General features: G+C 39.2%; 2 protein-coding genes across 3 annotated transcripts in view; both read right to left on the bottom strand.

Annotated features, from left to right (window-relative positions):
* Positions 1-21,078, bottom strand: part of LOC146481558 (advillin-like) — a 21,323-nt gene extending 245 nt beyond the window's left edge. The window contains exons 1-26 of one of the 2 annotated variants that reach the window (XM_085108329.1): positions 20,777-21,078; positions 17,826-17,900; positions 17,599-17,664; positions 16,680-16,757; positions 15,795-15,847; positions 15,349-15,454; positions 14,196-14,306; positions 13,630-13,696; positions 13,168-13,303; positions 12,214-12,292; positions 11,620-11,718; positions 10,891-11,044; positions 10,095-10,198; positions 9,309-9,446; positions 8,374-8,414; positions 7,737-7,809; positions 6,971-7,084; positions 6,575-6,658; positions 6,426-6,487; positions 5,524-5,617; positions 5,290-5,382; positions 4,980-5,024; positions 4,780-4,845; positions 3,204-3,329; positions 2,085-2,168; positions 786-914 (exon numbers count right to left, since the gene is read on the bottom strand). In XM_085108329.1, coding sequence (XP_084964455.1) covers positions 786-914; positions 2,085-2,168; positions 3,204-3,329; positions 4,780-4,845; positions 4,980-5,024; positions 5,290-5,382; positions 5,524-5,617; positions 6,426-6,487; positions 6,575-6,658; positions 6,971-7,084; positions 7,737-7,809; positions 8,374-8,414; positions 9,309-9,446; positions 10,095-10,198; positions 10,891-11,044; positions 11,620-11,718; positions 12,214-12,292; positions 13,168-13,303; positions 13,630-13,696; positions 14,196-14,306; positions 15,349-15,454; positions 15,795-15,847; positions 16,680-16,757; positions 17,599-17,664; positions 17,826-17,900; positions 20,777-20,842 — 2,343 coding nt within the window. In that variant the 5' untranslated portion in view covers positions 20,843-21,078. Of the gene's footprint in view, positions 1-785; positions 915-2,084; positions 2,169-3,203; positions 3,330-4,779; positions 4,846-4,979; positions 5,025-5,289; positions 5,383-5,523; positions 5,618-6,425; positions 6,488-6,574; positions 6,659-6,970; positions 7,085-7,736; positions 7,810-8,327; positions 8,415-9,308; positions 9,447-10,094; positions 10,199-10,890; positions 11,045-11,619; positions 11,719-12,213; positions 12,293-13,167; positions 13,304-13,629; positions 13,697-14,195; positions 14,307-15,348; positions 15,455-15,794; positions 15,848-16,679; positions 16,758-17,598; positions 17,665-17,825; positions 17,901-20,776 lie in introns of both variants that reach the window. The other variant, XM_085108328.1, reaches the window with a different exon arrangement.
* LOC146481557 (inactive pancreatic lipase-related protein 1-like) overlaps positions 1-24,923 on the bottom strand; it is a 102,207-nt gene that overhangs the window by 71,129 nt on the left and 6,155 nt on the right. The gene's annotated exons all lie outside the window — the stretch shown is intronic.

Here is a 24,923-nt window from a genome sequence, read left to right as displayed (position 1 = left end):
TAAATAAGGACAATTCTAACTATAGTATCTTCCAATGGAGCAATGAAGACAATTAGGAATCAAAGTGTCTTCTGCTAATCGGAAAAGAAGGAGAGAAGATCAGAATTGACAGCATTAACTCTTGAATTATGTCATGGTCTTGATCCCGACGACGTAATGTTATCCATGCTACAACATCCCATGTTGAAAACCTAGGCTATGCCAACTTTTATTGCAAATATATAAATTATACCGCATTAAGAACTTAACTGTTTAGATAATCTTTACATATTGTCCTTCGGCAGCATTTTGAAACTAACAATATAGAAGTTCAAATGTGGTCTATAGCTAATGCTAAAATTAAAGGTTAATATACAAATTAATGTAAAGTAAAACGTGTGAAAAGTGTAGGAATCATGAGGACTGTAGGAATCTAAAGAGCGCTCATTAGATCGTTTTATTCGTACTTTATTTTATTCATATTTGTATTTTATACTTCTCATACTATACATTTTACATATTTTGCCCCATTCCTACACTTTTCACACGTTTTACGTTACATTAATTTGTATATAAGCTCTATGCGGAATATTTTTGTCATCCTTGATGATGCCGTTGATCGGCTAAAGCTTGGATTTTTAGCCATTAATTTTAACAGTAGCTAATTGCCTCATTCGAACTTCTATTTGTCATTTTCAACTGTTTAGGTTTGACTCTAGTTTTGAAAGGACTTATCCGGCAAGAAAACGATAACTAAAAGATAACTAATGCAGTGCGATTGATTTTATATCCACCTTGAACCTTACCTCTCTCTTTGTCTTATCGACGCCACCTGGAAGAAGATGGGGTGGCTGAACGAGGACCTCATAAGGGTAAGTCGAACCATCCACTTGACTAAAGCCGTTGTTGTTATTGTGGTTCATTGACTTCACAGTCTACAACAGGTTTTAAGATAATCGATTGAATTAGTCATGGATCATTAGAAGGAAGTAGACTCTTCTTACTAGCCAAGTGGCCTATCAAGACGAAATTTTTCCCAGTTGCATGAATCGACCAGGAGCATTGCTGACCCCTTCCCCGCCTGCCTTTATGGGAACTTATAGCTAGTCAACTTTGCGTTAGCTTTAGCATTGGAGACTATGGGGTAAGTCTTCGATGTGTGGTCGAACACCACTTTAAACGGCCTGGCTTTATCCTATATGTGATCCTTCAAGGAACCGAAGCCGAACAACAAACAGACTGTCATTCAATGGCGCAAAAGAGGGTCTGAATCCACAATGGGGGTTACACCCATGATCTCAAGCAGCCTGGCCGGATGCTCTGACTTCTAAAGTACTAGCATGGAAGGCTCGTGGCGATTTACTTTGTTTACAAGTCGTGTTACGCACCAGCTGGTTCGTTCTTCACAAGGCTACAGGTGTCAACAATGTAGAAAATGTCTTGTTTGGGGATAACTGGAGTTATTAACAACAGGATAACTCGATAATGTAATTCCAGCATTTTGATTGGCTTAGAGCGGCTATGGGATATCAGCCATTATACCACACCCGAGAAATAGCAGCCATTAAATCGTAATCTGGTCTGTCATACAAATTATAGAACTAAAGTAAGATCTGGAAAATTGTTTCTTGTTCATTTTCAACAAAACAATTATCAAACTTGTTATTCTTGGCGCTATACACCTCTTTGGCTATCAATCACTTCATTTCCATCGAATGCTCGTGGAATAATTGATGAAGAAGGAAGGCTGAATGTGAAGCCTATCTGACAGGTAACAATAAATGAACTGTATTCAGTATGCCAAGAGCATGGACCTTGCATGGCAACACAGTAAACATTAACATGGTTTTGATCTTTAATTTCGTTTATCTGTAGCTCTACTGTAGCTCTGCCATTGATTTTGGTCCCATGTGGAACTATGAAAATACTTTGTTCTAATTACTTAACTGAGAGAGCCCATTCCTTATAAGCCCGGTGGCTTCCTTGGGCTTCCTCGCTATTAGTGTTTAAATAATAAGGTTTTTTTTTTTTTTTGCATTTGTGCAATTTATGGCAAAAACAGTAAACTAAACTAAACTACCTTCCATTATTGATGTCTCACCCACCTTTTCAGTTATTCTTATCTCAGAGACTTTTCTAATAGCATCTTCTCCCATTTCTCTTTTCATCTCTTCGTACGTCTTTCCTTTCTAAAAGAAGAAAAGAGGATCAAACTATTGCATATAAAAGCATGTATGAAGTCAATACAAATTTAATCATGACTCGCAACCCTTGGGTATCATTGAAAAAGATCTCCAACATTTTGAGAGTATGTGAAGTATAATCGACGAAACGTCTACCGCCGCCCGATTGGCTCACTTGATAATATAGCAGTGGGTTTCTCAGAGAACCACGGTACACAGTTTGAACTTGGTTTCCAGGCGTTTATTCGGCAGCAATAGGCGAGGGATGGCTCCGCAAACTTGCCCAAGAAACTCCTACATACAACAGTTACAACACACTATCGAACCATGTGTTCAATCGGTCCCTAGAGGAAGCTTAATTACGATAAGTATTACGATAAGTATTACGATTACGATAAGTATAGCCCTAACAACTTGACCTTCGGTCACGCATTTATGTTACATAAAGATGACATAACTCTACTACAATAAGGGCACCGGACTACTGAGTAGGAACTGAGGATGTGGGTTCAAAACCCAGTCAGAAGCATAAACAAGGTTCTTAAAATAATTACCAAGATGAGTACTAACGGTGTTCTGAATATCTACCTCCTTTCAGATGATCGTGTCATTGGGTGGTGACTTTAAGCCGTTCGTCTGGTCTTCTTTACCTCCACACATAAAACGAAAAGCTAAGGGGACGTTTAAAAACCCACACACTCTTCACAAAGAGTTAAGGGCACGATTTTCTGACCTACCATACAGCTTAGGTGTGAAAGGAGGCTGGGCGATCTTCCCAGAGAAGCCTCCGTTACAGAATACCAACAGTTCAAGTACTGTTGTGGTCTATGCTTGAGAACTGGAATAGATACGTCCAACTCAAAACTGAAGGGTCAAACAGAATGTTGGAAACATCTTCATTTGTTGTAACTTGATGGGCTTCAAATATGGCTCGGTGATCTATTCTTGGATTAGCTTATCCATGCCTTAACTGAATCGAGATTAAGATGGTTGCCTTCAAGGTATCACACGATAAACAGCTGGACATACTGACACACTTACACTCCATTTGTCTCTGTCCCATGCATGAAAATGTCCTGTGAAATTCAATGGTTCGTAACCCTGCTTTACTTGGATGATCATCGTGTCTTCCAAGGTTCGACCGGACGGATCAGACCGCACATAATCCTACAATCAAACAAGAAAAAAGTTTTATAAACTGGTTACTTCAATTCTGCTACAACTGCATCTTCAAACTACAATGCTGACGATTTAGGCGAACACAGCAGTTTTATGATAGCTACCGTGCACATGCTTTCCATGCTCATGCGCACTCAATGTACATATGGTAATATGATAACATGAACATATGATTCTTTAATTCTTGGACGCGAGGACGGCGACAAATTGCAGGATGACTTGAATAAGTTATTCCAGTGGTCTTGTATTTGGGTTATGGAGTTTAATGCCAAGAAATGTAAGGTTTTAAGGGTGGCTCGTATAAGATCAATCGATTATAGGACTATTACCCTGGTGGGATTAAGTTAGACCGTGTTGATGTTGAGAAAGACCTGGGGATTTTGGTTAGCCACAATTTAAGCTGGAATAATCACGTTGATGTTATTTTCTCGAAAGCCCAAAAAATGCTTAACGTCCTTTACCGAACGTGCAGGGACATCAACGATATTAATACGAAGAAATTACTTTATATTGCTTGGGTTCGTTCACGCCTTGAGTATGCTAGCGTGGTATGGTCTCCCCATACTAAACGAAACATCAACAACTTTGATCAAGCTCAACGCAGGGCTACAAGATTCATTCTTGGAAGGGATTATTCTGAGTACGAGCGCCTTAGTAAGTTGAATTCATTACCCTTGAAGTATCGTAGGGAAATTAACGATTTAGTTTTTTTTTTAAGTGTCTTAAGAATATATACAAATTAAACATTTTCGATTACGTATCTTTTCGTTCTTGTACTAAGCCGCTTAGAAATGTTGATCATTTAACGCTTGATGTCCCTTTCAGCAGGACTGACGTCTTTAAGAATTCGGTTTTTGTTCGGATCTGTCGTCTGTGGAACGATTTACCGCTTAGTTTGAGAGACTCAAATACCTTGTCAATTTTCCGTAAGAATTTGATGAACTTTTATTATGATGAGTTTAAAGTTGATTTTTTTTACTTTGCATTGTATTTTACCTGAGTGATTCATTTGTGTAACTTTCAAGATAATTTTGATACTTGATTAATTCTATAGATTTGTTCATGATGTAATAATAGGTGGCACTCTGTTTAAAGCCTACCTCAGATTGATTTGATTTGATTGTAATCTGAAACTTGATTAAATTAAAAATTAATAGCTCCCACATCTCAAGTCACCGAGTTCTAACTTGATGGAAATAAATGTCATTAATGTCACTTTCAAGATATGCAATATTGAAGAAAAAGTCGCCGGGGTGCATTTTACTTTTTATTTTAAATAGGACGCTGGCCTGGTTCACAAGACTTTCTCTTGATCGTCACCATACTCAGAAGTTCTTTTTCATCTCAGAGCGTGCACTGAGTAGCTGTTGTCAGCTGTGAAGGAGACGCCAATAATTAAATGATGGGTTATTTTCTTCTATTTGTTTTCTTATTTTACCATTGCCACTGTGACAGCTTCTGCTTTCTCGACGTCATTTGCTCCCTCTCCAATCCAGACAAAGACCTGAGACAGAACAGGATGAACTCTCTTAGTCAGTTGGGTTAACACACATTTGAAACAATTAATTTAAGGAAAAACCATACCGAACCTTTTAAACATATTTTTATATAATGGAAAACACATGCGCCGTATTGTACCTCGTCATAGGTGTCTAGAAACATAACATCGTCTTCGATAAGGTCCTGGAAGAAAAAGAATGTGAAATTTATTCAAAACAATGTATGAATTAGCTTGGAAAAGTGGACGACCATGCTACCTAACTGAGTAAAAAAATATGTAAAGAATTGGTACTAAAAAGAAAAATGTTAAGTATTCAGGTCAGTGTCGTTGTAAAGATGGCTGTATTCGTTCGGTCATAAGCATGGAGCTGAAAAGAAAACTGATATGCTGATCCGCATGGACGATTCAAATATTACCTGTGTCTCTTTACTTTAAGGATTCTTTTACCTCTTGAGAAAATTCAAAGATCTCTTCCACTTTAAAGGCTCCTGAAGCATTGGAACACTGAAACAAGCGTGGCGGATAGCTTGGTTTTTCCTCCTGAAAAAGCAAATAAGAAAGATCGACATTGAAGGAATAGACCTCTTTAAGGTTTTATTCCGTTTAACATTTATCTATACTCGTACGAATCACATAGAGAAAAACGTTTTCTAAACATTTATGTTTGAAACAATCTGTTACCTCAATTCTCTTTCCTGTGGCGTATTCTTCGAATCCACCAATAGCATCCCAGAATTCTGTGGGTTCCTTTCCTTCCCGAATTGGCTCGACTTCCCTATGCACGTGAGTATGTCCAGAAATGCACGCTAATGAGATTCATGAACTGTATGGTAGACATCACAAAGTGTCCCTTAACCTTAATTCTCACTAAAACACACAATATTCTGTCAAACATGAAGTTATATGAAGACGACAAAAAGACCTGTTTTATATGAAGTACCCCGCCAAATTCAAGGTTAGGTGCACTTCTGAACATAAGTGGTACGTATCAAATGAAAAAAAAAAATCGTTAGTTCGACTTAAAGACGTGATCAGATTTACTCGATTTGCGAATTGGCAAGTTCAGTCAGTCACACATACCAAGTAATCTTCATATACTTATTTCAAATACGTATTGATTCATCTAGTTATGGCCGTGGGGAAGGTCCGAAAATATTTGTCTGAAGATTGTTGGTTTGAAACCTACCGAGTCTATATTGATGTCGTTCTACCGTGTGGTCTTGCGACGCTAATCGAGACATGGTTCATGACGCAACAACCCTCCAGCGTCACTTTGTATCATTCGGATAAGACACGTCTACTCTGTAAAATTTCTCTGTCCACATGGTCTACAAATTTGTAACGTTGACCAAGGTGTTGGTGTATGACCTAACAATAAGTGGTATTGCATCACACTCCCGAGCTAATTCCTTCGTTAAAAGTCAAAGGCAATGGAGACTGGAGTTACCATCAGTCTGATGATTCAGGAGCATTTGGCTTCTCCGTGCCAGATTACTTATTATTAGTAATACTTATACTTATTATTAGTAATACTTTTACGTATTATTTGTAATATGTAAACAATACAGATACCAATTACGTACCTGCCTACCATCAGATAGTCGATGAGCTGTCTAGCGTTCCTCCTTTCAGCTGCGCATGCACCCTGTTGAGCAGTGTACTCAATTAACAAGAAGTCGGACAGATTGTCAATTTAACTCATTTTCAAAGGACTGACAAATTTCGCAATTACCCTTCCTCTCCACAAGAAAGCAATGTAAGGTGTCTCCAGCACAAACATGTCTCCTGAGTTCAGTGAGGATGCTCTTCGAGGCACCTGAACAAAGTCAACAAAATTAAGCAAAGAAAAAAGAACTACAATAATGACATTACATTACTCTAAAGCATATTCTAGTGACACTTCTTAAGAGCGTTGCCCATTCTCCTATTCAAATATAGTCAATTTCGTAAGCTGAACAGGTAACAAAGTATTTTATTTTACATTGCATCGATCACTGCTACACTATCTTTCTCTCTAAGGGGCAGACAACATTGAATTCTAAGGTAGACTCTCCGATCAACGAGCTGACGGTAATTAAAACTATACTACACGAGGCTACCGAAAGGTTTGACATGTCACGTGACAGACCTGCATGGCCTTGGCATTCATGTCCGATGAGCCGCGCACGTGGAACATTCTTTTGCCTTCACTGTCATACGTGTCATCCTCTGATCCTGCGCGGAATCCGGCTCCTTTACCACCCTGTGAAATACATCAGTTCAAAATCCTCTGTAACCTGGTTAAGCCACTGCCTACACATGTTCAGTTTAACAGCTTTTTAAAAACCTTAAAACTCCTGGTGGAAAGTTGAAAGGTTGGCTTTTCACTCAGACGAAATACGCTTTACCTAATGACTTCAGAATGGAAACTTTCAAGCCAGCTTTGAACGTTTAAGCAAGTTTTTTTCTTTGGTTTGAACCAAAGTATCAGTTACAACTTCGGTTGTTATGGTCAATATCCGCTTAATAGCTACATGTATTCCGCACATGTTAGCGCTAGGTTGGGGTCTCTGGTGGTTATAATGCAATTGAATCATTGTTGCGTTGTAAAATATTAATCCAAAGTGCTTTAGCCCTTACGTTTTACAGAGAATACCCCGGTATATTTGAAGTTTTTCCACCGTTATAATACCGTCCGTTATAAGCTTGACCAATTCTCACCAAATACATTCTCTACTTTGGCTCAGTAGTATATCGTGTGGTGGTTTTCGCTTACACACAGATTCAAAGTGTTATCTACAGGTTTGCATCAAAGTTTTTTAGAGTCTTACTGAAGGTCAAGCTCTACTGGCTCAAATCCTCCTCCAGATTCAACAAGATCAGATGTCAATCCACGTGAAAAAAATAATACTCACCTCCAGAATAATAAAGCGTCCTCGAAACATCCTCAAAAAGTGCTCCGGTTCTTTGTTTTGCACGACTCGGATCTGTGTACACAAGAACAGTGACCCCAGTGTCTTTTCTAATTATTTCCAAGGAAAACTCTATCACTGGGGTTACTTCATTCCTTGAACGCTCGCTGATGATGCAGTTATCTTTATACGAGGTACCGACAGAACAAACTGAAAATTATAAGAACACCGTACAATTTTTTGTCCCATGGATGTGAAAAGGGTACCGTTTTGGAGTGTATAGTTTGTATGTAAAGGGTAAGAGTCGGTAAGGGTAGCTATAGGGCAAGGAACTTCCGGACGGAGCCCCTCCGTATGAAATGTCATTAAATAACACCCATCCACCCCCTTCTCCCTTCCCTCTATCATGGTGGATCGTTTTATTGATAATTCTATGGCCACAGGATGGCTGAACTTTTAAGCAGCATAAATTGTTTGCGATGAAGAAAATCAACAGAACGCCTTGAAGAGGCATAAAGTATGAGATCAACGGTCTATTTTAGGCTAAATCGGATCAGTACAACCCAAAAATGAAAAAAAACCTAGATTAAACACCTGAGTTGCTGTTCCACCGAGCTGTTTGTCCATTTGATCAGCTAACATGGCTGATGCTGCTCTTTCGTCAATGCTGCTTTTCGCTCCCTGACAACAAAGTTATGAAAACGAAATTTGTTAGTGAGAACTTACTCAGGCCGCCCACTTAATCAACTGCTTCTTTTCCTGTGAGCTTTTATTTGCAAAAAAGCAATCAATCATCCATGTCTTTTTTCTGTGAAGAACTCAAGGCCACCAAAACGATTAATTTTAAAATTTTAATACTTCATTTAGTTTTTTTTCTACGAAGTATCTTAGAACATATTGATAATTTGGAAGTCTTAACTTCGTTTGAATGGCGGAAACGAACGAGAAAAGAAGGGAATACCCACCAACAGTATCAACCTGTCTGCCACATTGGATGGAGGCGAGTAAAATACTCTAATTACTGCACCAGGTCTGTCTGCGAGTATCTGAGGCAGACATCACATTCCATACCAATCAGCACTGCTAAACATTTGTTCTTACTTAGTATAAGACACGCTTAGAGAGTATAGCATAATATCATCCAAAATCAGCTTCTACCACCACCAAAACAAAAAGAACGGCCTAAGTGCCTGAAAATGTTTATTCTTATAAGCAGATATTAAAGAAACACGTCAGGGTTTCTTTCAGCAAGGAAGCGACTTTGATCACCGCGAAAAAAGATGATTTTATCTATTTTTAACCTTTTTAATTTTTGGTTCTATCGTCTTAATTAAGTTCTAGTAAATCTTGTATATAGGTATACATTGATTTCTCCTTGTACATAGTTTTTATTCTTTGTTTATATCTTTCGTGTTTGTCAAATTTTAAATTTTGTGTATAGTAGGTCCACACCAGCCTTTCGGCTCCCAATCCCCTAAATGACCTACTTATCAAATAAAGTTTACTTGCTTACTACTTACTTACTAATCAATAGTTGTTCAACATGTCAGTCATATGTAACAACTTGTTCTTTACCTGCCAGAAGTAGATAATTATACTTCGCCTCCAGTTGGCAGTGTAGCTGTACTTGATGACGTAAGAATCACCACTAAAGAACATTCCATGTAAATTCGCTTCCCAAGGAATCAGATCACGATCCTCAACCCGCCAAATCTTGAAACGAGATTAGAATACCGCCATTAGAGTCCAACGTACAAAAGCTCGACACGTTACAAATATTAGTTTGAGAATAGCTTTTGACAACTGTTTTTACAGTTTTTAGAAACTTACAAAATAAAAGAAATGTGCGAGGCGGTAGTGTCCAGCTTCATGATAGTGCTTGCCGCACCGTCCCTCATAGTTCTTTCAGTGAATTGGCCACTTCAACCGGAAACCATCAGAAAGACGTAAAGCAATGTGTCAAAATGTTGTCTGAAACTAAACCAAAGACCTTTCCAATTGGCATTGATTCAGTGTGCATACATCACTGTAATTGCTCCAGCCTTCTTCGGCTAGATACATTACGTCTCAAGACCGTAAATAAATCGAAGAGTTCAGGACCTTCATTATATATCCTTCGTTTGGCCAACCGAATGAACGGAAGCAGCAGAATCGAGGAAATACTCAACAACAGTGAAATTTTGTGCTCAGGAAGTAGTAGAAATGAGATGGAAACACCAAGACAACAAAAAATTAATACAGTACTCAGTGCGATTCCTAAAGTTCGAACGAAGACAAGAACAATCAAGGAAGTATCTGAAAAAAGCAACGTCAAAGACAAAATATCATTAACTGATAAATTAAAATGCATCCTCTCCCTACCTCGACCTCTCCTGTTCCATCGTCTGGAAGGATTTCTGTTTTGTGTTTTGGTTTTTCTCGATCATGCAGTTGGCTAGCGTCAAACTTTTCATTGCTCTGTTTAGCTGGTTAATATAATGAAATAATTAATAGATATTATTTACTAACACACACCAGTTAGTATAATACGTATAAATAAACCCGTTCAGGTGGCTAGTATATCAGAAACTATACCAGATATATTGTCCCTAAAATGAACAGTTGGCCGATCGAGGACAGCTGTGACATTATGAGGACAATCTTACAGGTGGTTTATATAATTTGATATTAAAACAAAAAACCCTCCGATTTTGTGCCACGTTACTTGTTCCAACCAGTGAGAGCACGTAGATTATAACAACAAAAATTATATTGTGTTAAATTAAAAGGGATAGTACATGCGGCAACGAAGCAATGGCACTGCAGAAAAATTGATCAAACTACAATGAAAACAAAATTGTTTCATTGATCTATAAAGCCAAATGATATGCATTAAGAAAAATCTACAAATATAAAAGAGTTAATGGTCGGTGGTTATATTTGACAAAATGATCATCCTTGAATTCTCTATGTCTCATATAACTTTTCCATTTTCTTGGAACTGAAATCGGATAATGGGCACGATCAATGACGTTGCTCTGTCTTTAAAGGTTTATTTAAAAAAGTACTTAAAAAAGAAGACAGAAGCGCCGTGAGGTCTCGTATTTGATGTGTGTAAACCCATATACTATGTATTTACGAAATAAACCAATGATCAAACAATATCTATTAGTATTACCTAGGGATCCTTGACGGAACACCTTTCCCATTCCTACTTGTTCACCCTCATCCCTCCAACCAGAGAAGAACTGCTTGAAGATTGGCGTCTCCCCGCCTTCCACGACACGAGTGACTTGTGTCCAATTAGGGTAACCCTTCTTGCTAATAAATTCCTTTAGTTGACAAAAAAAATGAAAAGAGTCAGTAATGAAGATTGTTTTTTGAGTAATTAAGACTCTTTAGGACTTAATGCCTACTTTGAGTATCTTCTAAGAGATATTTATACACATCTATCTATCTATATCTATCTATCTGACATTCCTTAAACACTTGGTCAAGAAATAGATTCTGCAATTACACAGAGGCTCCTTCATAAAAACAGGAGCGAAATGGAAATGGCAAGAAAGATGGAAATAGAGAAAAAGCGGCGCAGAACGACGGGAAGAACGAGAAAAGGGGACCGAATCCTCCTTTCTTTCTTCTCCCTTGCCATCGTCCCCCGCGCTCCTCATTATTTTACTCTCTCCAGTCCCTTATTTGACTCCGCTCGGACGTGAAAGAGGCCTCTGTGGAGGAGAGAGTTAGTGCAAGATTACTCGGTGACATTTGAACAACAAAACACATAGTGCAATTGGCTGTTATTTTAGATTCATTCAAGTCGGCTAACTAGCTCAAAGTGGAACAGTATATTAAATCTAGGAGTTTTCCTGTAAATGATAAAACCTGACTTCTGAGTTTTACATCCTACCATTCCATTCTTCATTCCTGCCTTCTTTTCAGCGTCAGTGCATTTTTTGCCGATCCAAACAAAGATACCACTGCTCCCGCAGTCCAGGATAAAGCAATCCTGAAAAACAGATGCTAGCCTTTACTGATGTTTGGGCAGTTACATGCAGTACATTACACCATAAGCAGTATTTAGAATAATCAGAAATGTGTTCTTAGCACTTTGGCAGCATTAAAGCACTGTATAAATAAAGGTTGATTGATTGATTGATTGATTGATGGATGGATGGATGGATGGATGGATGGATGGATGGATGGATGGATGGATGGACGGACTGACTGATTGATTGATCGATCGATTGATTGATCGATCGATCGATTGATCGATCGATTGATTGATTGATTGATTGATTGATTGATTGATTGATTGATTGATTGATTGATTGATTGATTGATTGATTGATTGATTGATTGTTTGGTTGGTTGGTTGGTTGGTTGGTTGGTTGGTTGGTATGTTGGTTTGTTGGTATGTTGGTTGGTTAGTTGGTTGCTTCGTTGGTTGGTTGACCGACCGACCAACCGACTGGTTAATTGATGTAAAAGCTCTGTGACTCACATAAGGATCCAAATGCTCTTTTTTTAGTGGCATTTCATTAACAGGTGTCATCTCAAGAGTTCCACTTTCATCAGACACCCTACAAAGGCATGCGGTTAAGGTCATTAGTAATTTAAATCGTAAGTTATTGCTGAATTAATAACCATAAGCAAATGTAGCAAAGCTTAACTCTATGCGATATCGATCATGTTAGGTGTTTGAAGCATTAGATTACTGATTTTAATTTGGTTCTTCATTTTGGCTTCATATCATAGCAGCTCACGGTGGAGTATCAAATGCGATTTTAAGCCGCCCAAATGAATATGGCTTTTCGAGCCGTTTTGGCCTGAACAGCAGGACAGAGATATAACCATTAACTCCATTAACTGTTATATTGTGTCTACTGGACCTACTGGTCTCAAATAGCGTGTGATGTTATCCTTTTTGCCTAATTCGGCTAAAGTCGAGTGCTATTTCAGGTCTAGGGTCTGAAATGGCTGGTATATTTTGGTCTAAAATAGACTAAGGGTTTCGAGCTCTTGACTGCAGACCCACACTTGATATTCTGATAAGTGCCACCTGGTGTGAACGTTCCACCCATACAACAGACTAATTTAGGTATATTAGAGACAATTAGCTGAGAAATACCCTTTTACTTCTTCTGTTTAAAAACGCCTTTCTTCAATACCTTTACAAAGTGGTATAGTGGTTAGCGCATTGGACTTTCGATCGGACTATCGGAAGATCGGAGGGTCGGTGGTGTTGTTCTCTACATTACCTTGTTGTTTCTGTAGACAAGAGACTTTCCTCCACACTGTCCTTCTTCCACCCTGTGATTGACTAGTATCACATCCAGGGGGGAGTAGCAATACTTCTAATTGCCGTGTGGCCACTTAGGCTCATCGAATGCGCCTTTACCTAGAGTCAATAAGCCGACCTACATTACCCTTGTTAAAAACGCTTCAACTTCAATACCTGTACAGAGTCACGCTTTGCTGGCTGTTCTTTTCAAACGAAACGTCATCGCCACCTTCAGAGGCATCTTTGATTTCACCACGTGATCCAAGAGCTTCAAAAAAACTGTTTTCGTCTCGGTGATCCTTGCCCTCATCTGAAAAGCAAAAAAAGAAGGTCAAGGCTTTTGTTTCAGTTGCATCATCTCTGATTTTCAGCGATGGATTAAGAAGTCACGGGTCGTCAGAGCGAACCTGGATTAAGGAAATCTACACATTTACGCCTGGTGAAGAGCGTTCATTTTCGGCATCAACAGGACTGATCAATCTATTTGCCCGTCAACTCTACCTTTGAAGCCTAGTTGAAGCCCTCGGCAGCTAGCTCTGCTCAGAAGGGCAGGAGTTCCAATTGATCAAAGATAAGTCGGCCGCTCCATGTTCAACTACTGAAAGCTCACCCGGTTGTATGTAATAACATAATTACCTATGATGACGAGTTTAGCTTTTCCTCCTCTTTCTTCATCTCTTACACGTCTAGCGACTTCAATTCCCTGAAAAACAAAAAAACCAGACACTGTTACATCGTCCAAATACCCTCGACCCCTCACTCCAACCAGCGACATAAGGAACTGAATATTTCCTTGCGCTTTTTCACATCTTACTTAGATCGAGAAACATAGCTCGTGGACGCCACGCCTCGTCCAAATTTCTACAAATGACGTTATTCCCTATCTCCCCGGTGGAATTGCGCGCTCGAACCAATGTGTAAACTCGATAGATTTTTTACGGTACCAGTAGCAGCGGAGTAAGATCACCTAGAACAGCTTCTAACCGATCCGACCAATTGTTATTCTAACTTGTAAACTCACAGTCTATTACATGGTTAAAAAAAACGCGGCTATGCCCCTTTTTTCAAAGCACTTCTCGGTGTTGAAAATCAGATGAAACAAACTTCCTCGTGCTTGACATGTTACATAGAGAAATTGTACGCTCTAACGGAACCTTCCTGGACGTCAACGTGATTGTTAGTTTTAAGTCCCTGACTATTACCTTCATTCGCTCGGTTCTGCTGCACTGAGACCCATTCCAGCAGTGAATGGTCATGCCCTCGTCCAGAATAAACACATCTCCTTTGTTGAGTGACGTGTAGTGAATCTCCACCTTAGAAAAAGATGAATCATTAGTTAAATCCTCCATTGAATATATCTCTTCACAGGCCTGCGAAGGCGAGGAGCAAAGGTTAAGTTTTAAATCATGAGAAAAGGTACCTTTCAAGACAAAAATTGTTGGACATTCAAGAAAAAGAAGTTCCCGATATGGCTAAGTAGCCAGCAATGCTGAAGAACTATAATTTATAAAGTCAAATCAAGTTTTGTTTGTAGAAATGCCAGCCAGATCAGTAAAACTTTTTCAATTCAGAGACCTTCCCCTTTTAGTTGTTACTGTCACAAGTCAACAGAATCTCAAGTCAGTTAATAAGTGGTGTCGCAATGCTTGCCAGTGACGTGAACTGGTTACATTCATGCCACAGAAATGTTTTAGACAGACCTTCCAATAATGAAACTGAGGAAAGAGAGGATTATCTTTACCTTTTCACTTGACAATAAAGTAATTTTCTGGCTCTTTTGCCCAATTCTTGTTAATCATGACTGAGTTAGGTGGCGTCAGACGGAACAAAAACGCAAAATTCCCTTCAACATTTGGCGTTTGGAGCTAGCCGTGTGAGTTCCTTGCGCCACGACCAGAACCAAATGGTTTCCCGTGTCACCCGACCTAACTCAGTCAATGAGTAACCTATCATAGCACTATTTTAAATATGTATTTGATTTAATTGTAATATTATGGAAAAATATTGACGAATGCTGATTTGTGTGGTGCAATAACTGATGATGAAGATCTTGCGTGTACGCAACTGGACCATGTTTCCCAATCAGGAGCCATTTTCTCTGATGACCATTTTAAATCCTTGTCATTCAGTGTCAGCGGAGTCTCCTCGTTTCTACCGTTAAAAGCTCTCCTTGTTTACGTTTTTCGGAGTTTACCCCTCCCCCTTCCCGTCCCCCGCACAACCTCCATTTAACGAAAAAGCTATCAATACTCAGGAAATGACGAGGACCAATTATAAACTGAAGATATGAGGTCACTTCACCCCACTGGAGGGGAATGGATTGCAAGTGTTCTAGCTTAACTTGTGTAAACCAACCTGTGATACTCGCACATTTCTTTTACCCTTGATGTGAAACAGTCTTTTCTGATAAACTCCTCTCTGTACTTTCTTGAAGCCAGACTCGACACCACCTTCCAGGTATCTAATAACGAAGATATCGGCAAAGAATGAATAACGAGATCATTTCTGGAGTATGATGCATTCTTTTGAGCTCGTAAAAAGCTCCCACAGGCCTTCTCGCACTTGCTTACCGCGGATAAGAGTGCAATAATGATTTCGAATAATTTTCGAAATATGCCATAAACTATTCGTGTTACGCCATTCCCGTCTACTGATCATGAATATTCGTTGAACATGCGTTGCATTTTTACACAGCCTGCGTAGCCAGTCGTTTCTTCATTTCCGAGAGTTCGGAAAGTTCGTGAACCCATGGCACGAGAAAAGGATTGAACAAACAAATTCGAATTCTTTGTCCTGCATACCTTATTCCTTTAGGAAAATATGACAAAAATTTCCTCGATTCGTGATCTTGAACCTGAAAGAAAACATATATGGTACAATGCCATTATCCCACTGTGTACTTTTTAATGAAAAAAAAAAAAAACTAATTATAATTACATGCTCAACCAGGTACTGTCCAGAACCTTTCATTTCTGTTACGTTCATCCCTTTTAGGGTTTAAAATGTATATGTAACTCTTAATTTACAATAATTTTGAACACGGTGGGGGAGGGGGGATGCCAGGAGCCCTTTACTATTGTTTCTATTTTCGTGCACTATGATTTGAGGTCATGATTTTATACATGAATGCTACATGTATACCAAAATGAAATCCTTGTGTCTCCACTTCCTTTGCAAGTGTATGACTTTCAGCTGCAAATCCTCATAAATCCCGAATATTTTAGGTGGTCAACTCGATAACGACGGTCATTGCTTTTCTCTGGCAGCGTAAAAGTAAACAGCATAACTGCCGAGCGCTAATTTTGGTGGGAAAGACATGATAAACGACTATGCAAGTCACCAGCCCGCGCCTCAGCAACCAAAATCCATAGCAACATTAACCAGGGGCACCCAACGAGAACCTTTAAGCAAAAGCACTTAAAGGGACTATGCAGCGTCCCATTGAGACTAATTTGCATACAACCATCGCAAAAGCTTTCAAAAGGTATTCTCAAAGGTATCTTGAAAAAAACGGCCAACGATTTCAAAGTTCTTCTCATCAACGCGCGCATGCGCCTGAGGTGACATAATCCCTTTAACGTCGATAATGTCAGTCAAGTCTTGGCTTCATTAAGTAATTCACACTGTTCCACTTATTTTCAATACACGTAATGTTTCAAAGAATACGCACATATCTCCGTTCATACCTCTCTATACTGCACTGGTCCACCTCCCAAATGATCATCTAACTCAACCGTCTTGTAAGCAGCAACACCTTGTTCATCCTTTAAAAGTATATTTTTACATATAATTATTGACAGTAAACAAGTTAAGTTTTTCGCCGTGTATAAACTTAAATAGGTCAGGTTTTGTATCGAGAATGAAGCCGGCAAGAAGATAAGGAAGCTAGTCTCATCCATCGTATCGGGAAAGACTGTTTAAACACCAGTTATAACAAGAGATGAATAAAGCCCCGTCACCAGGTGTTCAATTTGTTTGAACGTTTTAATACATGATAATTATACTGTATTTCTTTGATCTACGTATTTAGAGGCATTAGATGCCGCATCTTTTTACAGGAATCCAACCATGGTATTGAAACGCTTTTTTTATTTTCATCTGTTCAAGGAATTAAACAATAATTGTCTTTAAAAAGGAAGCCTTTTATTTTATGTTTTGTGGGCAGTGAGTACGGTACTGTTTAACCACGAAGGAATCTTCTCTTATGTTAAGAAGCCCGTCTCGTGTTTCAGCCTTGTTTAGGTCTGAACTCTTCCAAGACCATAACGCCCCACCCTCCCCGCAGCCGTAGAACGTTTTCTCCCCGAGTTTACCAGCTTGCAAAGCCTCGGGCCGATTCTCCCATATCTTACTCTTCGAGCAAGGTCCGATTGGCTTTGTGTGCGGGTATTCCTGGTGGGAACATATTACAAGTCGTGTCGCGAGTATGTCGAAACACGCCACATGCAACAACGAGTTATTAACTGGAACAGCATCGACTTTGGAAAGTCATTCTAGACCTTGTTTCAAATTTGTAAAGGGTCCCAAGACTATTAGAATATATAGCCTTTTAATCAGTGGTGTGTCAAGACAAATAAATGTGCCTAAAAAAGTAAACTGAAGTACCTGTGAAGTTGTACTGCCAAGCCAGAAATGGATATCCCATTCTAAATGAGATTCCACTTTTCTTGTCTAAGATAAGTTGCACATGAAAAAAGAGAGAAAAAAAATGAAAATAAATCGACAAGTAAATAAATAAACCAAATCAAAACAAACCTGCACAACACTGAATTTTTAACATAACAACCAGTTGAGTACTATGTAGTAATTTTGCAAACGCATTGCAAACTCACCGACAAGCAGATGTAAGAGTCTCCTGAGTAGAATGTGCCATAAGTGCTGACATCTTGAGCCACTACTTTCAATTTCTACAGGAGAAAGGTCATTGTTATTGAAATAAGACAAAACAGCCGATAGCCTGCGGAACAGGCGTTTGCATTTTTTTTTCAGGCGAACGGAGGCAAGCACGAGGCGAGCGCGGGGTGCGAGTCACGCGCGACGGGTGGGGCGCGAAAATGTTTGTTTTAGTTTTTTTCTCGCGCCCCTCGCGCGTGACTCGCGCTTGCCTCCGCTCGCCTGAAAAACGCAGAAAAATAGCACCTGTTCTGCGGGCTAAACAGCTGAAGACTAGGTAGAGATTCTTCTCACGTAATACTTAATTATCTTCCATGAGGCAGGTAGACTTTTCTTGTCTCTTATTTATTATTAAATCAGATGTCGGAATAGAAAACAGTAACCGAGATCCCTTGAATAGTGTTCCAATAATTCAGAAACCGTACATCTCTAAAAGCTGTCGGACGCTTAAGTTTTGGGCAAAATGAAACCGCCGTTCAAACGAAGTATCCAAACAATAAATCTCTAAACTTTTATGACGGACTGGTCTTTTTCGTGTTAAGATATATGAACGGTGACTACTAAACATCCTTGCATGACCGTGCAAATGCTTTTAATCTGCCTTGATCTTCTATGCCTTAAGCTAAAGAATGGGAACTATTTTTGCTTTAGAGGTTCAAGATACGGTTAACTAATAGCTGTTTAAATTTACTTAGTTGATGTACTAAAAAGAACAACCTACAAAGGCTGCATCAGCAAAGGCAGCTCCAGCAGGGGAAAGGGGTTCCCACCCCCACCGTGAGGGGGTGATAATGTACTTGACGTAGAACACCCCTCCCTCTCCGCCTCTCCCCATCTCTCTCCCAGATCCGCCCCTGATCAATTCCGATAGTGAGTTTCTCTACCTTGACAACGATACAGAGATATAAATTTCTTGCACATATCTTTTGACTTTGCGGGTAAAGTCAAAGGGGCCATTGGAATCCCAAAATTAGGATTGGGAATAACCACGCATTTTTCCGAGAAATAATTACTAAGCATCAAAATACATAACAACGTAAGACTTTTCTTTTTTCAATCAAAGCTTAATTATCTCTGAAAGATGCATTGCTACCCCTTAATTTTCTTTTTGGATACCAACAACCCTGGCTAAGATCTGCTTTTCCTGCACAGTCATAAACAGCGCAAAATACGCCGAGATGCACCGCCCTTAAAGTATTTTACCATTCAGAAAAGGCGTCCATAATTATAAGCATACATACAATAACCGGCACGCAGAAAAAATGTCCGAAAATTTCATCTCCAGAAGTTTCAAATGCCCGAGCAAAAAACATAATTTTTTCATTTTTATTCTATTTCCTTTTAGAAACGACGTTATTTACTTCGTATGATTAAACATTTAGTCGCTTCGGTGTTGCTAAGCAACGTCTTTAAATTGCACATATTTCACACATTTGGCCAAAAGATTTATGTAAAAAATGATACTGAACTGCGTCCCTAATAGCGGATAAATGATGAACGCAAGTAAAAGGTGTTTTTTTATTTTCAGTAAGTGAAACTAAGGTCCACCTTCGATTGCAGTTGCAAAGCTAGGTTGCGAACTATAGTCAGTCGAAATGTTTAAAATCATAATTCGAACCTCGATCTTTCGAGAAATTTCCATTGTTATAGTAACTGAAATAACAAAATTGAGGTCTTGTGCTGGAGCTCATGACTTTCGTGAGAGAGAATACGCATATATGCAGGAAAAGTATACTCATGCCAATTGCCCGTTTTTCCTGCCAAACAAACTGAATGAAAAAAAAATGAATAGCGTTAGTAAGCGTTCCTCGTATATCATGAATGATAAAACCTTTGTTTCGCATTGCACACAAATAGAAACTTCCCTTTGTAATATAAGCTGTCCTCGACAGATTAATTCTTTGAAAAAAAGACCCTTTAGAGTGTAACAATTCCGAACGCTTCTTTGTACTATCATTGTTTTATTTAAACAACATAAGCACTGGCCAGCATTCCATAAACAAACCGATCCGCCAGTTTCATCTTAAACGTAAGTCATCTGATTATGCGTTACACCTGTGGTCCACAATGTTAACTAAACAGCCATTAACACCTTATTTTTGGAATCGACAGTTAAAATAAAAAATAATGTAAACTTTAGAAAAATTTGACTTTCCAAAATGTTTTCTGTGGCTGTGATAAAGAAAATGCGCAAAGACGTTTCCGTGCGGTTTTTTTTTAAAGGTAAGGGTCGTGCTGTGACAACAATTATTGCATGCGTGATAGACTGAAGCTCTACCGCGCCCGCTTACATATTATACAGTATTTACAATTGCAACACAAAACACAAACTACTTTTGCGAACGAGCTTCGTTTCTTTTCCAGAATTCGAAGTTACAACCACCTTGTGCAGCTGACTGACTATTCTACATCTGGTCCCATGGATTGAAACAAAATTACCGCTACTGTTAGAGGCAACAGTGAGCGCGTAATTATAAAACAAAATAAATCATATTTTTATTGATTATTTTGAGAGCAAGGGCATAAGCGTTGTCCGATGGACTTAACTCCCTGAATCGTGCGATAACCGGGAGATAAGCGACATGTCAGCTATTGTTATTAAACCTCCCATGCTATATATAACAAAACACTTTGTTTACAAGTCATGTATTCACATCCATAATCAATGGAAATCGAAAGCTTTACTCGTTCACTTGTGATTATGTCAGCCGACAAGTGGAAGGAAAAACGCCATAGAATTCGGCTGGAAATAAAATTTATCCGTTAATCTGCAATTCACATGCCAATTTTTTGTATCATCTAAGAGACTTGATAGTAACAGGTTGTTAATCTTCGCCATCGAAAACCGCAGTGAAAATGATATTTATTTCGCATAAAAATAATAACTTACCTCGATCCTCCATATTTCCATGCCAGGCTTCTTTCCGGCTTCGAGAAAAGCGTTATCGACTCCCATTGAAAAAATCAATTATGAAACAAAAACAACGGAGGTATAAAATAATACTGAATAGTAAACGGTAATATAACGCTTTCCGCCGTTAGAACCTTTCGTGCAGTAGTGCGAGATGCAGACAAAAGTCAAATCTCCAGCGAGTCAACTTTTGTGTCTTCCTGTTTGAATCAAATTCTATGCGTCGTCCAAGCGACAAATTCAAACTACATCTCTTTCAGACAGAAATTTAAATAGCTGTGTTATTGAAAGATGGTAAATAGAATCCTGGCAGTACTAGAGAGATTCTCATTGGAGGCCTGAGTCGACACGTGTCATTGTACTAGGTTAGGTTTAAAGTCTCTTGTTTTGGTATAAATTAGTAGATCCTCCCTCTTTCATATATATGTACATATATTTTAAAAGCGCGTCTAAGCTCTAATTTGGGGAGTTAGCTCTGAAAATTGATTTCAAAACAAATTTTAGTTTCCACTTCCAACATGTATCTAACGGGCAATGAGCATGGCGTTTTTGGAAGAAATTTTCGTCGTTCGGAAAAAAATAATAGAATATTCATATATTCACTAAATTTCAAATTAAAAGTGATATGGGCGGCAAGAACTGAGTAATAAAAGCGGACAAGTACCCGTTGGCAATAAATTAAAATCCTCTTTGCAAGCAATTATATTAACTGGTATCTTTCAAGCTGTTATACCGTAGAGTTCGAAAAACTGCGCGATATTTTTCATTTCTGCCGTTGCTCTTTTTTGTTACAAAACATCACCAACTAATTTGAATCATATTTATGCGGTTTTTGTTTCTATTTTCACTGGAAGAAAGTCTAAACTTTGTAAATTTTTAATCAGTGGTCGCTCAATCGGTTTTGTTTTGAAAACCTGTTGCTGGAGGTTACTTCATTCTCCGCGGGTGACCTTCCGGCACAAATTAAAAATTGTGAAAAACTGGTTTGAGCTAGCGCGGGGCGAGGAGGTCAGCGCATTGGACGCTAACTGAAGACTGAGGCTTCGTGAAGGGCGACCTGCTCACTTAACATTTGCAGCAAAAACGCTCTGAAAACGCGATGTTGGAACTTTTAAACCTCGTCGCCTCACTTAAAATCAGTTTTCTCCTTGCAACGTTTTCAGCTCTCTAACAGAAAGCAGCTTTGCACTTCTTCTAAAAACACCGACTTTAAACAGTGTGTTAAACGAAAACGTCGACCAAAGCTAAGGGAACCGGAAGACACTCAATAGCCACTCAATAGAATTAGGAGACTAAGGGCACTTCACTCCATTTTTCAGAACTGGCCGGCCACACTGGTAGTTCGTAAACGGAATGTACCAATTTTTAGAACAAGTTTTTATCTTAGTCCTTCGAATTTCTTCAAAATAGCGCGTACCATTTTCGGAGTGATTAGTTTTCAAGATTTTGCAGCATCATCTCTCAAGTTTCTTCGGTCTGGTCGGCTAGTTTTGACAAATGGAAAGCACTCCAATGAGAGGACGTGGGCAAGACTTTGTCCCTCCTAGAGTTATTAATTCTCAGTCAGTCTGTTATCTTCAGTCCTTTATTACAAGTGTCATTTACATATAACATTTTTTTGTTCCTTCCTATATTTACAGGTAATTATTCAATTTTTTTTTGGCGTCCGATAAAGCATTTTTTTCTTTTTAAAGATTAGTAGCGCTATTTCTTACGATTGTTATTGTTAGTTATTACTAAAGCATGGTTTACACGTTCGACGGAAGCATAAGCACAAGGACGTTTACACCTGCGATAAGCATAATCATAAGGTGACATACGCAAGCGTAGAAGCATAAAAAAAATTGGCGCAATCGCGCTGCCGGGCTGCCTTTAGGCGCGAGATTTGATTCCAACATGGCGAAAAATGGGAACGCTCGAGTAACTAGAATGTACGCTGACAACTTGTCACTGTTTTTCAGTTTCCTTTCCTTGCGCTTGTGCTTATGCTTGCGTCGCCCCGGTTTACACGTACGACGCAACGACGCAAGCACAAGAGAATGGAAATCGTTCCATTCTCTTGTGCTTGTGCTTATGCTTGCGGCGTTGCGTCGTACGTGTAGACCGGGACGACGCAAGCACAAGGAGCTTATGCTTGCGTAGCACCGGTTTACACGCAGGTTTCTTGTGCTTGTGCTTGCGTCGTACGTCTAAACCAGGCTTAACGTGCTACTGTTATTATTAATAAGATATTGAGGCAGTGATCCGTTACAAAGACGAGAGAAGCCGTTCCTTTGACAATGCGGGACCTTGTTCAAATGGAATCCGCTTCTAGTTACGAGAACCTCTCGAACCGAGGACCGTTCGCGTCACTTAAGCTCTCTATTTGGTTTAAGGTGGCCGAATACAGTTTTTTAGTGTACAGATGTTAGAAGACGTTATTTGGAAAGTATGTATTTCTGGACGCCCAAAATTGGCATGGTGTAAAATCAACTAAGAAAGAATGTATTTTCGTACGTCTTGTTAAGCTAAGTACCGTTTCCATGGCAACGCAGCGAACTATTAAACGTCCATAAATAGTAGGTTTCCTTTATTTTTGAAAATGTACTCATTAGATTTTTTCCATTTTTTGTATCCAAAACAACTAACAAAACACTGACACAGTTGCACTATTTTCATGTAATTTTGACAGAGAGATCTCCTGCAAATATTAATTTTGCATCTTAATGTTTTGTGAAGATACCCTCTGTTAGATTTAGGTTTCTCTTTGTAGGTGAGTTACGCTTTTAGGGAACTATTTTCATGCAAAATTTCAGGGAATTCTAATGAGCGGTTCCTTAGAAAACAGTTAATTTCCACGAAAAGAACCAGTCGTAATTTTTGGTCGAATGCGCATGCGTGGTTTTATTTGGGTTTCATGGCAAAGATGAAAAGCATGCGAAAGGTCTTGGTGAATGTTTTTTTTGCTCAGAAAGTAAAGAAAAAGAGTCCAGAAACGAGAAACTCAGTTATTTAGGATCAAAACTCAACTTTATTATCCATTTCATGTGAAATTGAGGGATCACTTTATCGACCGCCGTATTTGCGTACCACAACCCTAGCGCGCGCTTAATAGCATCACTTACTGCAGAATCTGGAAAGCGCGCGCAAACTGTGTTCAGCCACCTTAATAAGAGACTTTTGGGACGCAAGCGGCGAGTGAAGCGAGCCGCAAGAGAATTGGGGCGAGGGCGGGGCAGAAGGTTGCTCTCCTTCTCTCGCCACCGCCCCAATCCTCTGATCTCGAGGCTTTCGCCACGCTCGCCGCTTTGGCGCGACCCAAATAAATCTCGCGCGAGACTCCAATTAGAGAACGTGCTTGCAGGCTAGATTCACGACGGAACGAGCGCGCGAAGGGGACGAAATACAGCGTTTCTGTCTCGGTATTAAAGTATCAATCTGATGGCTGCCCCTTGGAAATTTGATGTTCTCGGAAAACAAGCATACATTAACAAAATATCTCGGACGGACAATTCTCGAACTTAGGATTTCAGACAAAATTCGAATTCGGACACTATTATACTAGGAACTACTAACACAATAGTGGTTTTTTCCACTGAGAAAGGACCAATCCCGAAACGTTTGGAAACCATATCCCAAACCCAGTGACACTTTTTATGTTTTATGAACTGAACACTTCCCTGCTACTACCAATACAATGCAAGATAAATAAAGATGCTTAACATGAGAGATCTTAACTTTTTAAGAAGTAAATTATTAATTTGTCCGAGATTAAAAGCGTCCGAAATTTTGAGGGTTTAATGTCTACTGGGCGCTTATTCGAGGTGGGCGCTTGTTATTTTCCCAACATTTTCAGCAAGCGAGGACATTTTTAGAGAATACAAAAACAAGGGATAACATTTTTTTCCCGCTTCAACAAGACAAAACAAAGTGCAAAAACTAACATGAACAAGCCATAAACATGATAAAAGTTCATTGACTACCGTATCTGAAACCAATTTTGGAACACAATTGCAACCGACGCTCCTCTACTTTATGCTGAGCTAGTACAGAAATGCTTTTTGTTGGGAGGGAGGTGAGGGTGGGTGCTTATTTTAAACTTTTTGGACTTTCTGGGTGGGCGCTTATTCAAAGGTGGGCGGTTAAT

This window comes from Pavona decussata, unplaced genomic scaffold (genome assembly GCF_977016875.1).
Source record: "Pavona decussata unplaced genomic scaffold, jaPavDecu1.1 SCAFFOLD_49, whole genome shotgun sequence".
Classification (NCBI taxonomy): Eukaryota; Metazoa; Cnidaria; class Anthozoa; order Scleractinia; family Agariciidae; genus Pavona; species Pavona decussata.
The sequence above is the reverse complement of the archived record's forward strand: the minus strand, read 5'-3'. Positions and strand labels throughout refer to the sequence as shown.